Source organism: Zea mays, chromosome 4 (assembly GCF_902167145.1).
Source record: "Zea mays cultivar B73 chromosome 4, Zm-B73-REFERENCE-NAM-5.0, whole genome shotgun sequence".
In the NCBI taxonomy this organism is placed as follows: Eukaryota; Viridiplantae; Streptophyta; class Magnoliopsida; order Poales; family Poaceae; genus Zea; species Zea mays.
In genome coordinates this window covers 42,446,824-42,461,961 of record NC_050099.1, presented here as the reverse complement: position 1 = coordinate 42,461,961, position 15,138 = coordinate 42,446,824, and the positions used below count along the sequence as shown (strand labels likewise).

Here is a 15,138-nt window from a genome sequence, read left to right as displayed (position 1 = left end):
ATGAAAACAGGCAACCAAACAATGAGTTTGTTTTATTTCTGCATCCCATGGGCCATGCACCAGGCGACACGGGCAACCAAACACACGGATTGCGAATGTGTACCTCTCTTGCAACTCTGGCAAAACAAGAAAGCATCCCCCTTTCACACACGAAGCTGACAACGGATGCCATGCATCATTCAGTCCATAGTACAACCAGAGAACATTTTCAAGTGCCCACAAACATCAGGAATAGCTTGCACACCGACACCAGATGCAGTGAAATTCGAGCGACAGTTTCAGATCGGAACATCTGTAAAGATGGCTAAAATTCAGCAGTCCAACGAATTATTCTTGAGGTAATCAACAATCAGAGCATGCTGCACCCGACCCGACACAGCTAGGAAAACAACAACTATCAACCGGTTCCGAGGTTCAGAGGTTCAGCATCGAACAAATGGACACATCATTATCACAGGCCTAGTGTCCTCGCCCAAAGAAATCGCGTGACGTGATAATATTGCAGCGTAGTAAATGGCTATCCGGGCACCAAAAGGGTCCACAAGAGCAAAATCTGACCATCTTAACGTTATATTCTGCTACCTAATGAAATGGGCACCGTTTCCAGGGATGTGATTCTTGGTTAGACCAACCGTAGCAAGAACACGACTTTCTACTTGCCACCGAATGATACATAGACGCAGGTTTCAGATCAGTCCTGCTTGTCACGAGCTTGCCGAGCGCGATGCCTGAGCTCTGCCCTTTTCCACCTTACCATTAGCGTGCAGAGCGTCACGAGAGTGTTCACCTACGAACGTGAAAACAATCAGTTACTGGCAGTGAAGCTGATGGAGAACAGAAACAAAAAGGGACCAGAGAGACGTGGTTACCAGAATAAGGATCGTTATCAGGAGGAGAGGGCCAGACCAGATGACCGAAATGAAAAGGCCCTGGGGATCAAAATAGTTTTGGGTAGAGAAGCTCTTCCAGTTTTGCGCCAGGAACGTATTTAATCTCTCAGCAAGGAATACACCAGAAACTGCACCACATCAAGCAGAGTTGGTTATAAAGGTATACACGTGATCAGATTAAACGTATATTGCATAAATGTGAATGGAATAAAGCAGCCAACACGGGTCTTCCACACATATTCCATTAGTTAAATGAACCATGCTAACCATTCCTTCAAGTGCAAATGTGATAAATGACGTTTCACGCTGGCATGTCGTACAGTACAGCCAGAAAGGGGGAAGGATAACCAAATGTGGTAGATGACTTCCACATTCTGTAAATTATAACCGTATGAGGATTATTTAGCGTCAAAAGGAGAAGGAGATGATAAGAAATGAAACCCACATGTTAGAGCTGACAAGATGAGCTGGAAATTGATATTCCTCCTCGAGATGATGGTAACCAGTAGCAGAATGGCATGGAAAGATAGTATGCTGATCAGCCAAGGCTCCTGTAAACACAAAGGGCAATAGGTGAAGTTGATGAGACAAAGAAGTTTAGTTAACAAAACAATAATGGCCATGCCGAAGGTACTAGTATTGAATTTTTCACAAGGTGCCAACCATAGACTGCGTCACACTATATTTGGTGTCTTTTATGGCTTGCTCACCACAGGATGAACCTTTTGTTTGTGTCCCCTCCCCCATTATCTTAGGAATTGAGGTGTGTGGCCTATGATACAGTAACACGTCAGCCGGTTGATGCATTGGTGTCTACACTGTGTGAAACACTGATGCGTATTGCTGGAATGATGAATATTAATGCACTAAAAATAAACATGTTTGACACCCGATACATGGTTGACACCTCCCTGACACGCTTGATTCAACCCCAAGACATGACCACTAAAACAGACACTTTGGTGTTATATACATGTAAAATTAGGAAGCAGGTCAGGGCTCCGTCCTGGATTCGTGTTCAAATTCTAGGCAGGAGTACATGATATATTTTCCTAGCTCTGGTGTAGATTTGCATTGAGATTCAGGCAAGTGGGCATCAGAATACAGAAACCTACTTTACACATATGTTAAGTATCATTAACAGTATATAGCCTCCACAATCAATGAGAATGTCTAATCTTTGCGTAGTTATCAGTGCAACAAAGTTTATATCGCCCCTAAGGTAGGTTGAAGGATCAATAGCAAACATGCTGCCTGAATAATCCAAGAGTTGAACGAGGGATGAGGTCCCCCAAAATGAGTGTTGGTGCATAATAACAATTTGACGAGAAGGAAGCCAAACAAAGGAAATAGGCGTACTCCGCTATGGATTGCTTCATTGCTACTTTTAGAACAAGGAATGGCATGATCCGTAATTCCCTTTCCTAATTTGATCCATCGTCACTTAACCAGTTAACCTCAAGCAAGCAAGTTTCAGACCATGGAGTCAAATCCAACAGTGTGATGGCATCTAATGACCTTTTGACGACTAACGAAGCATACATAGCAGCGTAGCTAGATCCAAGCACGCATAAGAACAATATAGAGATTTCATTCCATCAACCACGACGGGAGGGGGCGGAGCGCGGGCGCGTATACCTTCCAGTCGACGGCGTGGAAGAAGCCAACGAAGGAGTCGACGGCGGGCGCGAAGCCGGTGCGCACTTCGGAGGAGACGCGACCGAAGAGGTCGGCAACCACGTCGGCGTGCTCGTTGAGGGCCGAGCGCACCTCCTCCACCGCGCGGCCGAGCACCGACGACCCCGGCGCCGCAGCCTCGTGGCCCATTTCCCTCCCTCCCTCGCTCTAGATCTCTCTCCTCTGCAGTCAGCGGAACTCGGGATCGATCTGCATCTGCTCAGAAAAATGCAAATGAATCGGCTCTCCCTTCCCTTACTGGGCTTCATGAAAATGGGTTAGGCCAAAGCCAACCGAGGCCCGTTTAAAGATGGGCTGGCCCCGTATTTTCTCTCGGAAAAGTGCTGTCCCACCGTTTTCAATTCTCCAAAAAAATGATGCCTTTTCCTGAAAAAAAACTTTTGCATTGGTCTAATTTCCTGAGTAATTTTAGACTCTTCATTTTATTCTATTTTAGTTCCTAAATTATCAAATACGAAAATTAAAATAGAGTTTTAATTTTTATATTTAATAATTTAGCGAATAAAATATAGGGACTTAAAATTAGTCATTAGAATACATGCCTCAGTTCTCAAAAGCACTTGAGCTTTTTGAGAGCAACGATACCGAAGAAAATTGAAGAAACTAAAATCATCTTACTATTAAATTTTGAAACCAATGATTTGAGGGTCTAAAATCATCTTCTATTAAATTTTAAATAGCAAGATAAATTTTGCCCCGGCAATCCATCCAATATTCTTGCTCTTAAATAAGCCTTAAGATACCTTCCTATCCAGTAGTTAAAAGTGAAAATTTAACTAGTTGCCGTCACAATAATAAGATAATAAGATGAATGGCAAATGCATTGTCATTTCGTGAGAATGATGAACCCTTCTAAAACTAAAATTTAAGCATTTGAATTCTAGCAAGGCAGTTTGTGAAAGCAAAATTTTCAAACTTGGGAGTAAACGGTTCTTATTCTTGCATAAGTGGTTTATAATAAACGATTATCCAAAAAGTGGAAGGAAAGCAGCAGGTCCAATTCTAATTTCTAAAGTTAGGGGGTTATTGATAGCAGCTTCAGTGGTGCGTGTGCGTTCGGTCTGATAGTAGTGGACACGAGACTGATGCCGTCCGGATTAATATTTTTTTATTTATAAACCTCCCCGACCACGACGACGACGCCGAGGAGGAATTATTATCGTGGTGGGCGAGGAGGAAGAAGAAATCTGAGGGAGGGAACAGAGCAGCTCCCCACCCACCCACCCCAAATCCCCACGATGCTCGCCGTCGCCAGGGACGGCGCCGACCTCATCCTCTCCCTCCCGGAGGACGTGCTGGCGCTCATCTCGGCGCACCTCCGACCCCGCGACCTCCTCGCGCTGTCCGCCGCGTCCCGCCGCCTCCGCCGCGCGCTCTCGGCCGACAAGGCGTGGCTGGCGCAGTGCCGCCGCCTGCTGCCCTCGCAGCCGCACCTGCTCGCGTGGCGCGCCGCCGCCGCGGGCTCCTCCCTCGCCGTCTGCCGCTTCCTCCACTCCGCCGCGCCGCTGCTCGGCCTCTGGGCGCACCAGAACCCCGAGCTCGGCAACCTCGTCGCTGCTGTCCCGGGCTTCCTCTCCGTCGTCGCCGCCCGCGCCATACCGCAGGAGCTCTCCCCGCGCCTCCGCTGGGCGCCCGTCTTCGAGCTCCTTGCCGACGCCCACGGCCGCCCCGCGCTCCTCTTCCTCCACGGCCACCACCACGCCCACCTCTTCCCAGGCCTGCTCGCCTCCCTGCAGCCCCACGCCAACGTCATCTTTCTCGAGGCGCACATCGCCAGGGATCCGTTCGCTTCCTCCTCCTCCTCCAGCCCACACCGCTTCGCCCGCCTCTCCTTCGGCGACCGCCGCCGCCTGCTCGACTCCCTCGTCGCCGCCTGTCGGGTCACGCTGCCGCCCGACCTCGTCGACGCCCCGCTCTTCGCGTGCTCCGAGGACGACCTCCCGCTGCTCGCCGCGCGCCGGGAGGCCATGCTGCGCCTGCACAGGGAGTCCGCGGGGGGCATGGTGCGCACGCCGGAGGTCCAGGGCCTCCTTCTGGAAGCCAGGAAGAAGGCGACAACGACGACCACGACCGACGGTGGGCACAGGATTCCCCTGCGGAGGAGCCTCTCTGCCGTGGCGGGGTATTTCAGGAACGGCCTGCGCCAGATGGTCACACGGTCAGTGTCTGCAAATTCCAGGGCCGACAATGTGGACGCCAAACATCTCTCCTTGTCTGACTTCCTACACGACGGGGAGAGTGTCGGGCTGAGCCTCCGCGGCGCAAGAATGCGGCTGTCCACTTACCGTGCGTGGCCGAGCATGCATGACAACCGGTTCGCGCTCTACAAGCTCAGGGTGCAGGCGCCCATGCCGGGAAGGGAGTACGCCGGTCTGTGGGGAGGCACATTCGGGTGGCCACCGGGGCGGCCAGACGATGGATGCAAGCCCAAGAAGGCTCTCTTCTTTCTGCTACTCTCATATGAAGAGGACAGTGAGGGGAAGCTTCAGCTGATCGCGACCAAGGTGTTGGAGGGAACACACTATGTTGTCCATCCCAATGGGTCTTCAATGTTTATAACGAGGATGAGTGAGCCATCAACAGAGCCCTTTCCGTGGCAGACTGATGGGGAGTTTGATGTCGAGAGGAGCTTCGCAGGCGAGGGCATTGCCAATGGGTATGGCTTCAGATACCCTAGCTCAAAGCCTGGTTCATTGTTTGTCCTCCAGAATGGGCTACTTGCATTTGTTTGGAGAGAAACCGGGGCCGTGCTTACCTTGCAAAGACTGGATTTGGACGAACTGCTGAAGAAAGGGGAGCGTGTGCCTGCATTGCAGCCAGTGCCGAACTTTGCTTACCTGACAAAGTCTTACTCCAATGTTTTCACCAGTTTCCCTGTCGGCGCGGCTTCTCCCAGGTATATTTCCAGTTCTACATTGCCACTGGAATGCATCGGGATACATGTTACCCATTTCATTCTGTCGTGGTTTGTTCATGGTCTGCAGTTTTCGGTGTGTTTGTCATGTTGTTCAGGATTATATTGACTTTTGAAAATTCAGCTGGACAAATTTGTTAGGAGGAATACCCAATTAATTAGGCCCCAAATTCCTAACATATGTCCCTTGTCATTGTTGGTCAAATAATTTTAGAATCCTTACTGAACTATGCATACATAGTATGCCTAATCTGTGAAAGTGATCCTAGTATAATGGTTAAGGCTTCCGAGTAGCACCTCCAGGTCCCGGGTTCGACCCCCTTGGGGGCAAATTTCGAGCTTGTTTAAAAAAATCCCCTCGTTGTGCCCCACCCGTTCTCGGGGATTGATATCCTGCGTGCCACCCTCCGGCTGGGCCGTTGCAGAGTGGGCAATTGATCGGCCCGTTAGCGATGGGGCCAGGGGACCCCGGGGGTTTTCTCGGCTGGGACTATGTTTCGGTCTCTTCTTAATATAATACTGGGAGGGCAGTCTTTTCCTCCCCGGCCGAGGTTTTTTTTAGTACGCCTAATCCCTGTGGCTGTTGCAATGTTGTTTAATATGTTTTTGTGTATCAGTACTCGAAGCTGTAACTATCTGATGAGCTATTTATCGCTGAACGCTGTACCCTGCTAGTGCAAAATACAGAACTTATAACAGCAGTAGTTTGCTTCTTTTGTAAAACTGCACTAAACACGCTGTTTTTCAAATGTGTATACTTCTGGCAAGATCTGTATGTTCGATTTGGCTAAAAATGCGCCTTCAGTATCCTCCTAGGCTTTTCACTGTTGAAAAAATCAGTCTTTGCAAAACTTCTGCTTAATTTTCTGTATTTCTGAAGGTTGAGGAGTGGTCTAAAAAACGCACCTGTCATCTGTGACTGCCTAGTTTGATTTTGTTCTGAAACATTTGATTTACATAAATGCTTATCAAATACCATTGTGCTGCATCTACTATGTAGCTCATGTACTGACTGACTTTATATGGTATGGATTAAACAATGCCTGATCTATCTTTTCTAGCTTCCGAGTCGTTTGGCGTCTCAGAGTATATATATCATCATCTGACGAGATGGACAACCTTTGTTCAGGTAAAAGGTGTGAGTGGAGGAGGATGTATCAAATGATCACCTGATGCAGACAACGGAGAAACGGTCTCCAGGATCAAGTTTAGCTCTTCTTGCTTGCCATTTGCCAGGTGATAGTCACCTGGCGATGCTTCCATAATACATACTACCTCGTGGCTGAAGGAGCATAGCAGCAGCCGTAATACTTTAGGAATTCAAATACTTTGTCATGAAGGAAATAGCAACCACACCCCATATTCCTTACTACAGCTATTTTTCATGTTTGTGCTATAAAATGAAACCAATCTGGAGTGTAAATTTGTATGAGATCTGTACATCTCTTCACTATAATGCAGGCGATTTATACGAAGTCTATACTGGAACAGCTTTCAGGTGACGTGATGTGTTTCTTTTGATGCATTTCGCCAGTATTGTGCATCACTGTTTTGCTTAAATTGGCTAGGCAGGCCCGATAAGGTCAATCGTCTTCCGTCACAGTTTTTTTTTGGGGGCCCAGTATCCTTTCCTCGAACGAATCTGGACTTGTTGGACGGATCCAGGGCGGCATTTCTGTCATTTAGTGGGGTGTTTTTTTTATTATAGAAAAGTGTTCTCACCTGAACTATTGCTTACTCAGAACGTCCATATTACGCACGTGTTTTGTTTTGTTTATAATCCATTTATGGATGAAAATAAACGAGAATACTGCCAAATGGATGAAGTTTTTAAAACAGCTGAACCGCGAAAATGATCTCTAAGCTTAGAAAACCAGATAAAACGTAAAACTCGTGAAAACATCTCTAGAAGATTCCAGTAATTAGTTTTAGCTATAGAAACATAAATATAAGCAACGAGAAAGTTTTGGAAATTTCCCAAACATTTTAATAAAGGTCTACACATGTTTTGGAAAATGTTCGTAACGTGAACACAAGATGCGACTAGATAGTCATGAACACATCATATTTTCTGATGTGCAAAGTTTTTAATACATAAACATTCGTGGATGCAGCAAATTATTGTTTTATCGCGCAAAGTTTTTAAAGTCTATAGGTCATGTTTATTTCCCTCCAAGATTATATAATCCAGCTTATAGGTTATATAAGCTCTCAACTTATTTAAGTCGGATTATATAATTTAGAGGGTAAACAAACATGACTTTAGTCTTGTTAATTCACATATATGGATAGTATATCAATGGCGGAGCACCAGTTATAGCACATTATGGCCTTCACCATATCTAGATTGAGAAAGCTAGTTTTTCCCGCATCGCATCCGAGCTAGTCACCGTCTCCGTCTACGAACTTTGCCACCTGCTCCCCGCTGTTAGTCATCTATGAGGTTGTTGTCTCCTTCCATCCTAGACGTGAGCTACCCGCTTCACGTGACTGTGCCTGCCGCTCTGATCTCCACCTGCTCCTCGTGACCGCGCTCGAGAGACAATTGCCATTATGAAACAATAGAGAATCGGTTTTGACAAATTGGAGGCGTTGCTGATGGCTTCTCTGTTTTGGAGACGCAGCCAATAGGCAACGACTGATATGGACAACAGAGAGAGATTTGGTTCGGTGGTCAACATTAAACTCACTCCGTGCTCACGCCGTCAATAACCTGGCCCCGCCGTTTCTACTCGACGCGAGCTGCTTCCCCAATCCAAACAGAAACTCTAGCTGCCGCCGGTTGGTGCTCACGCAGGCTGCTTCCCCAATCTAGAGAGAAACCCTAGCCGCCTTTCTCTGCTCCTCTGCGGATGGATCATACTCCAAGCCAAGTGGTTGCCGATGCTGTAGAAGCGGCGCGTGCTGCTGCCGTCGTGGCTGCGGAGGCGAGATGTGCGGCCATTATTGCAGAGAAGGAGGCCAAGGATGCGGTTGAGTTCGCCGCCATTGCCGTCAACAAGGTCGAAGCAGTGAAGATCTCATCAAATGTGGTATGTATTATCAAACTCATGTAGTCATCTGGTTGTATTATGAAGGTCGATTTGTAGCTAAGCAAAACTGTAATCTTTGTACGCCGTGATTATCATCTGGTTGTTCCACAGGAAAATGTCGACTTCAAGTATCATGTGAACATAAAGAATTCGTTGAGATATGTTATTCAAGAAATGAGGAGGCAATCTTCACTGTTGCATTCAGTTCATAAACTGTGTTCCACTATCCCAGAAGTAGAAGGTGGCAAGATAGGAAAGGTTTGCGGGCATTTGGAACATGTGTGCAAGAAGCTAGAGGATACTTCAATTGTCTGTAAACAAGATTTGGAAACAAAGAATCCTAGTTGGGATCTTTATGACAACCCTTCAATTGTAGATGATGAACATCCTTTAGATGACGATGAACTTTGCGAGGGCTACAGTACAGAAGATCCAGAGCTATGGGAAATAGTTTTTGATGACCTCAAGTGGGAAGAGAATAAAGCTAATGTCTCATTTGATGAGCACTACCGTTTTCAATTGTGATATCACCCACGACCTTTTTCAAATGTTTCATGAACCAAATCCAGTTGTCAACCGTCTCAGATTGGAAAAAGCAAAAAGATGCAGGGTACATCCAATTGTGGCCATCTACACCAGTAGCTGATGCTAGATGCCCGTTCCATCTACCGTTCAATGCCGTCGAGTCTACACTAAGGTAAGGTCTGCACCCATCTCGGAACCCTGATATGCATGGACCCAAGGCACAAAAGAATAGACTAAAATAGTACTTCCCATCTTCCAAAATAACATCAATCTCAACCACACTGTCGGGCATCTTCTCAAGTACAGCCTCCCACCAAGAGAACAAGAGCTGGAAGCTTTCCTCCCAAGATCCATACAACTCTTTCAACGCCTTCTCTTTCCCCTTCCAAACTGTGTCATACCCAATAGTGATGTTATGACTTCTCTGTAGTGTTTGTTGTAACTCTTTAGCACCCATTTGTGGTTTCTTCATGAGCAGGGGTTTAGCGTGGAATGCAACCCAACCACTAGTTGGCGTAGTACTCTTCCTCCTTCCACTTGATGTGCAAGTGTGCACATCGTCTAGTACAACTACCACGATAGTAGGCAATCCTTTCTTCTCTTCGCGTGCATAGATCCTCCACGGGCAATCACCACCCTTACAATATCCAACGTATCTGGTTGTCGAAGTAACATCAATTCCAAGCTCGAACTCATGTTTTATTGCATACTGACGCATAGCAATCCTAAATTCTTTCATGTTAGGAAACAAACAACCTGACTGCATAGAAGGATTCATCCTATTGTACACCACCCTCTTCTCATCTGGAATGTAGTCTTCACATGGCTGATCAGCATGGTGGTATTCGTTGTCAATATCCACACTTTCTTGCGTATGACTGAAAGTCGCCTAGAGGGGGGTGAATAGGGCGAAACTGAAATTTACAAAGTTAATCACAACTACAAGCCGGGTTAGCGTTAGAAATATAATCGAGTCCACGAGAGAGGATGCAAAACAAATTGCAAGCGAATAAAGAGTGTGACACGCGGATTTGTTTTACCGAGGTTCGGTTCTCGCAAACCTACTCCCCGTTGAGGAGGCCACAAAGGTCGGGTCTTTTTCAACCCCTTCCCTCTCTCAAACGGTCCCTCGGACCGAGTGAGCTTTCTCTTCTCAAATCAACCGGGAACAAAACTTCCCCGCAAGGACCACCACACAATTGGTGTCTCTTGCCTTGGTTACAATTGAGTTTTGATCACAAGCAAAGAATCAAAGAAGAAAGCAATCCAAGTGCAAGAGCTCAAAAGAACACAAGCAAATCTCTCTCACTAATCACTAAGGCGTTGTGTGGAATTTGGAGAGGATTTGATCACTTGGGTGTGTCTAGAATTGAATGCTAGAGCTCTTGTAAGTAGTTGGAAGGTGGAAAACTTGGATGACTTGAATGTGGGGTGGTTGGGGGTATTTATAACCCCAACCACCAAACTAGCCGTTTGGTGGAGGCTGACTGTCGCATGGTGCACCGTACAGTCCGGTGCGCCAGCCACGTCACCCGGCCGTTGGGTTCCGACCGTTGGAGCTCTGACTGCTGGGCCCGCCTGGATGTCCGGTGGCACACCGGACATGCACTGTAGAGTGTCCGGTGTGCCACTTCGCGCGTGCCTGACTTCTGCGCGCTCTGGCGCGCATTTAATGCTTCTGCAGGTGACCGTTGGCGCGAAGTAGCCGTTGCTCCGCTGGCTCACCGGACAGTCCGGTGCACACCGGACATGTCCGGTGAATTATAGCGGAGCGAATTACCGAAGCTGGCGAGTTCCTGAGACGCTCTTCTTTGGAGCACCGGACACTGTCCGGTGTACACCGGACAGTCCGGTGAATTATAGCGGAGCGCCTCTGGATTTCCCGAAGGTGAAGAGTTCAGCGTTAAGTCCCCTGGTGTACCGGACACAGTCCGGTGGTGCACCGGACAGTCCGGTGCGCTAGACCGGGGCTGCCTTCGGTTATCCCTTGCTCTTTTTGTTGAACCCAATTCTTGGTCTTTTTATTGGCTAAGTGTGAACCTTTGGCACCTGTATAACTTTCACACTAGAGCAAAACTAGTTAGTCCAATTATTTGTGTCGGGCAATTCAACCACCAAAATCAATTAGGAAATGGGTGTAAGCCTAATTCCCTTTCAATCTCCCCCTTTTTGGTGATTGATGCCAACACAAACCAAATCAAGTATAGAAATGCATAATTGAACTAGTTTGCATAATGTAAGTGCAAAGGTTGCTTGGAATTGAGCCAATATAAATACTTATAAGGTATGCATGGATTGTTTCTTTAATTTTTGTCATTTTGGACCACTCTTGCACCACTTGTTTTGTTTTTGCAAATTCTTTTGTGAATCTTTTTCAAAGTTCTTTTGCAAATAGTCAAAGGTAAATGAATAAGATTTTGCAAAGCATTTTCAAGATTTGAAATTTTCTCCCCTTGTTTCAAGTGCTTTTCCTTTGACTAAACAAAACTCCCTCTAAATGAAATCTTCCTCTTAGTGTTCAAGAGGGTTTTGATATATCAATTTTGAAATACTAGTTTCTCCCCCTTTGGAACATAATAAGATGCCAATTTGAAATTTTCCAATTGAAAATCATTTTTTAAAATTAGGTGGTGGTGCGGTCCTTTTGCTTTAGGCTAATATTTTCTCCCCCTTTGGCATGAATCGCCAAAAACGGAGTCATTAGAGCCCTTAGAATTACTTTCTCCCCCTTTGGTCATAAATAAATGAGTGAAGATTATACCAAAGACGGAGTCCTTTTGCTTTGGACTCATGCTTTCTCCCCCAAAGATGGAGAGTGGCGCGGAGCGACGGCGAAGGATGAGTTACAGAGTGGAAGCCTTTTGTCTTTGCCGAAGACTCCAATTCCCTTTCAATATACCTATGACTTGGTTTGAGATTCACTTGAAAACACATTAGTCATAGCACATGAAAGAGATATGATCAAAGGTATATGAATGAACTATGTGTGCAAATCAACAAAAGAAATTTCTAGAATCAAGGATATTTAGCTCATGCCTAAGTTTGTTAAAAGTTTGTTCATCAAGTGCCTTGGTAAAGATATCGACTAATTGATCTTTAGTGTTAATATAAGAAATCTCGATATCTCCCTTTTGTTGGTGATCCCTTAGAAAGTGATACCGAATGGCTATGTGTTTAGTGCGGCTATGCTCAACGGGATTATCCGCCATGCGGATTGCACTCTCATTATCACATAGAAGAGGAACTTTGGTTAATTTGTAACCATAGTCCCTAAGGGTTTGCCTCATCCAAAGTAGTTGCGCGCAACAATGGCCTGCGGCAATGTACTCGGCCTCGGCGGTAGAAAGAGCTACGAAATTTTGCTTCTTTGAAGCCCAAGACACCAAGGATCTTCCCAAGAACTGGCAAGTCCCCGATGTGCTTTTTCTATTAATTTTACACCCCGCCCAATCGGCATCCGAATAACCAATCAAATCAAATGTGGATCCCCTAGGATACCAAAGCTCAAACTTAGGAGTATAAACTAAATATCTCAAGATTCGTTTTACGGCCGTAAGGTGAGCTTCCTTAGGGTCGGCTTGGAATCTTGCACACATGCATATGGAAAGCATAATATTCGGTCGTGATGCACATAAGTAAAGTAAAGAGCCTATCATCGACCGGTATACCTTTTGATCCACAGACTTACCTTCCGTGTCGAGGTCGAGATGCCCATTGGTTCCCATGGGTGTCTTGATGGGTTTGGCATCCTTCATCCCAAACTTGCTTAGGATATCTTGAGTATACTTTGTTTGGCTTAGGAAGGTGCCTTCTTGGAGTTGCTTTACTTGAAATCCCAAGAAGTACTTCAACTCCCCCATCATAGACATCTCGAATTTTTGTGTCATGATCCTACTAAATTCTTCACATGTAGACTCGTTAGTAGACCCAAATATAATATCATCAACATAAATTTGGCATACAAACAAGTCATTTTCAAGAGTTTTAGTGAAGAGTGTAGGATCGGCCTTTCCGACTTTGAATCCATTAGTGATAAGGAAATCTCTAAGGCATTCATACCATGCTCTTGGGGCTTGCTTGAGCCCATAAAGCGCCTTAGAGAGTTTGTAAACATGGTTAGGGTACTCACTATCTTCAAAGCCGGGAGGTTGCTCAACATAGACCTCTTCCTTGATTGGTCCATTAAGGAAGGCACTTTTCACGTCCATTTGATAAAGCTTAAAGCCATGGTAAGTAGCATAGGCAAGTAATATACGAATTGACTCAAGCCTAGCTACGGGTGCATAGGTTTCACCGAAATCCAAACCTTCGACTTGTGAATATCCCTTGGCCACAAGTCGGGCTTTGTTCCTTGTCACCACACCATGCTCATCTTGCTTGTTGCGGAAGACCCATTTGGTTCCTACAACATTTTGATTAGGACGTGGAACCAAATGCCATACCTTATTCCTAGTGAAGTTGTTGAGCTCCTCTTGCATTGCCACCACCCAATCCGAATCTTGTAGTGCTTCCTCTACCCTGTGTGGCTCAATAGAGGAAACAAAAGAGTAATGTTCACAAAAATGAGCAACACGAGATCTAGTAGTTACCCCCTTATGAATGTCGCCTAGGATGGTGTCGACGGGGTGATCTCGTTGGATTGCTTGGTGGACTCTTGGGTGTGGCGGCCTTTGTTCTTCATCCTCCTTGTCTTGATAATTTGCATCTCCCCTTGATCATTGCCATCATCTTGAGGTGGCTCATTTGCTTGATCTTCTCCTTCATCAACTTGAGCCTCATCCTCATTTTGAGTTGGTGGAGATGCTTGCGTGGAGGAGGATGGTTGATCTTGTGCATTTGGAGGCTCTTCGGATTCCTTAGGACACACATCCTCAATGGACATGTTCCTTAGCGCGATGCATGGAGCATCTTCATCACCTATCTCATCAAGATCAACTTGCTCTACTTGAGAGCCGTTAGTCTCATCAAACACAACGTCACAAGAAACTTCAACTTGTCTAGAGGACTTGTTAAAGACTCTATATGCCCTTGTGTTTGAATCATATCCTAGTAAAAAGCCTTCTACAGTCTTAGGAGCAAATTTAGATTTTCTACCTCTTTTAACAAGTATAAAGCATTTGCTACCAAAGACTCTAAAATATGAAATATTGGGCTTTTTACCGGTTAGGAGTTCATAAGATGTCTTCTTGAGGATTCGGTGTAGATACAACCGGTTGATGGCGTAGCAGGCGGTGTTGACCGCCTCGGCCCAAAACCGATCCGAAGTTTTGTACTCATCAAGCATGGTTCTTGCCATGTCCAATAGAGTTCTATTCTTCCTTTCCACTACACCATTTTGTTGTGGAGTGTGGGAGAGGAGAACTCATGCTTGATGCCCTCCTCCTTAAGGAAGCCTTCGATTTGTGAGTTCTTGAACTCCGTTCCGTTGTCACTTCTAATTTTCTTGATCCTTAAGCCGAACTCGTTTTGAGCCCGTCTCAAGAATCCCTTTAAGGTTTCCTAGGTATGAGATTTTTCCTGCAAAAAGAATACCCAAGTGAAGCGAGAATAATCATCCACAATAACTAGACAGTACTTACTCTCGCCGATGCTTGTGTAAGCTATCGGGCCGAATAGATCCATGTGTAGGAGCTCTAGTGGACTGTCTGTCGTCATGATGTTCTTGTGTGGATGGTGAGCACCAATTTGCTTCCCTGCTTGGCATGCGCTACAAATCCTGTCTTTCTCAAAATGAACATTTGTTAATCCTAAAATGTGCTCTCCCTTTAGAAACTTATGAAGATTCTTCATCCCAACATGGGCTAGTCGGCGGTGCCAGAGCCAACCCATGTTAGTCTTAGCAATTAAGCATGTGTCGAGTTCAGCTCTATCAAAATCTACTAAGTATAACTGACCCTCTAACACACCCTTAAATGCTATCGAATCATCACTTCTTCTAAAGACAGTGACACCTACATCAGTAAAAAGACAGTTGTAGCCCATTTGACACAATTGAGATACAGAAAGCAAATTGTAATCTAATGAATCTACAAGAAAAACATTGGAAATAGAATGGTCAGGAGATATAGCAATTTTACCC

The 15,138-nt window shown here is 45.7% G+C and overlaps 2 protein-coding genes across 2 annotated transcripts; one reads left to right on the top strand and one right to left on the bottom strand.

Moving 5' to 3' along the window:
- Window positions 1–470: 470 nt before the first annotated feature.
- On the bottom strand, window positions 471–2,843 carry LOC100283849 (uncharacterized). Its single transcript, NM_001156747.1, is given in 4 exon segments — window positions 471–787; window positions 870–1,018; window positions 1,336–1,441; window positions 2,529–2,843. Coding segments are annotated over 4 exon segments (540 nt in total). The 5' UTR covers window positions 2,718–2,843; the 3' UTR covers window positions 471–691.
- Window positions 2,844–3,719: 876 nt separating this feature from the next.
- On the top strand, window positions 3,720–7,004 carry LOC103653170 (F-box protein At5g39450). Its single transcript, XM_008680132.4, has 2 exons — window positions 3,720–5,484; window positions 6,632–7,004. Exons 1-2 carry the CDS (start codon window positions 3,827–3,829, stop codon window positions 6,633–6,635), a joined length of 1,662 nt encoding a protein of 553 aa, XP_008678354.1. The 5' UTR covers window positions 3,720–3,826; the 3' UTR covers window positions 6,636–7,004.
- The last annotated feature ends 8,134 nt before the right edge of the window (window positions 7,005–15,138 follow it).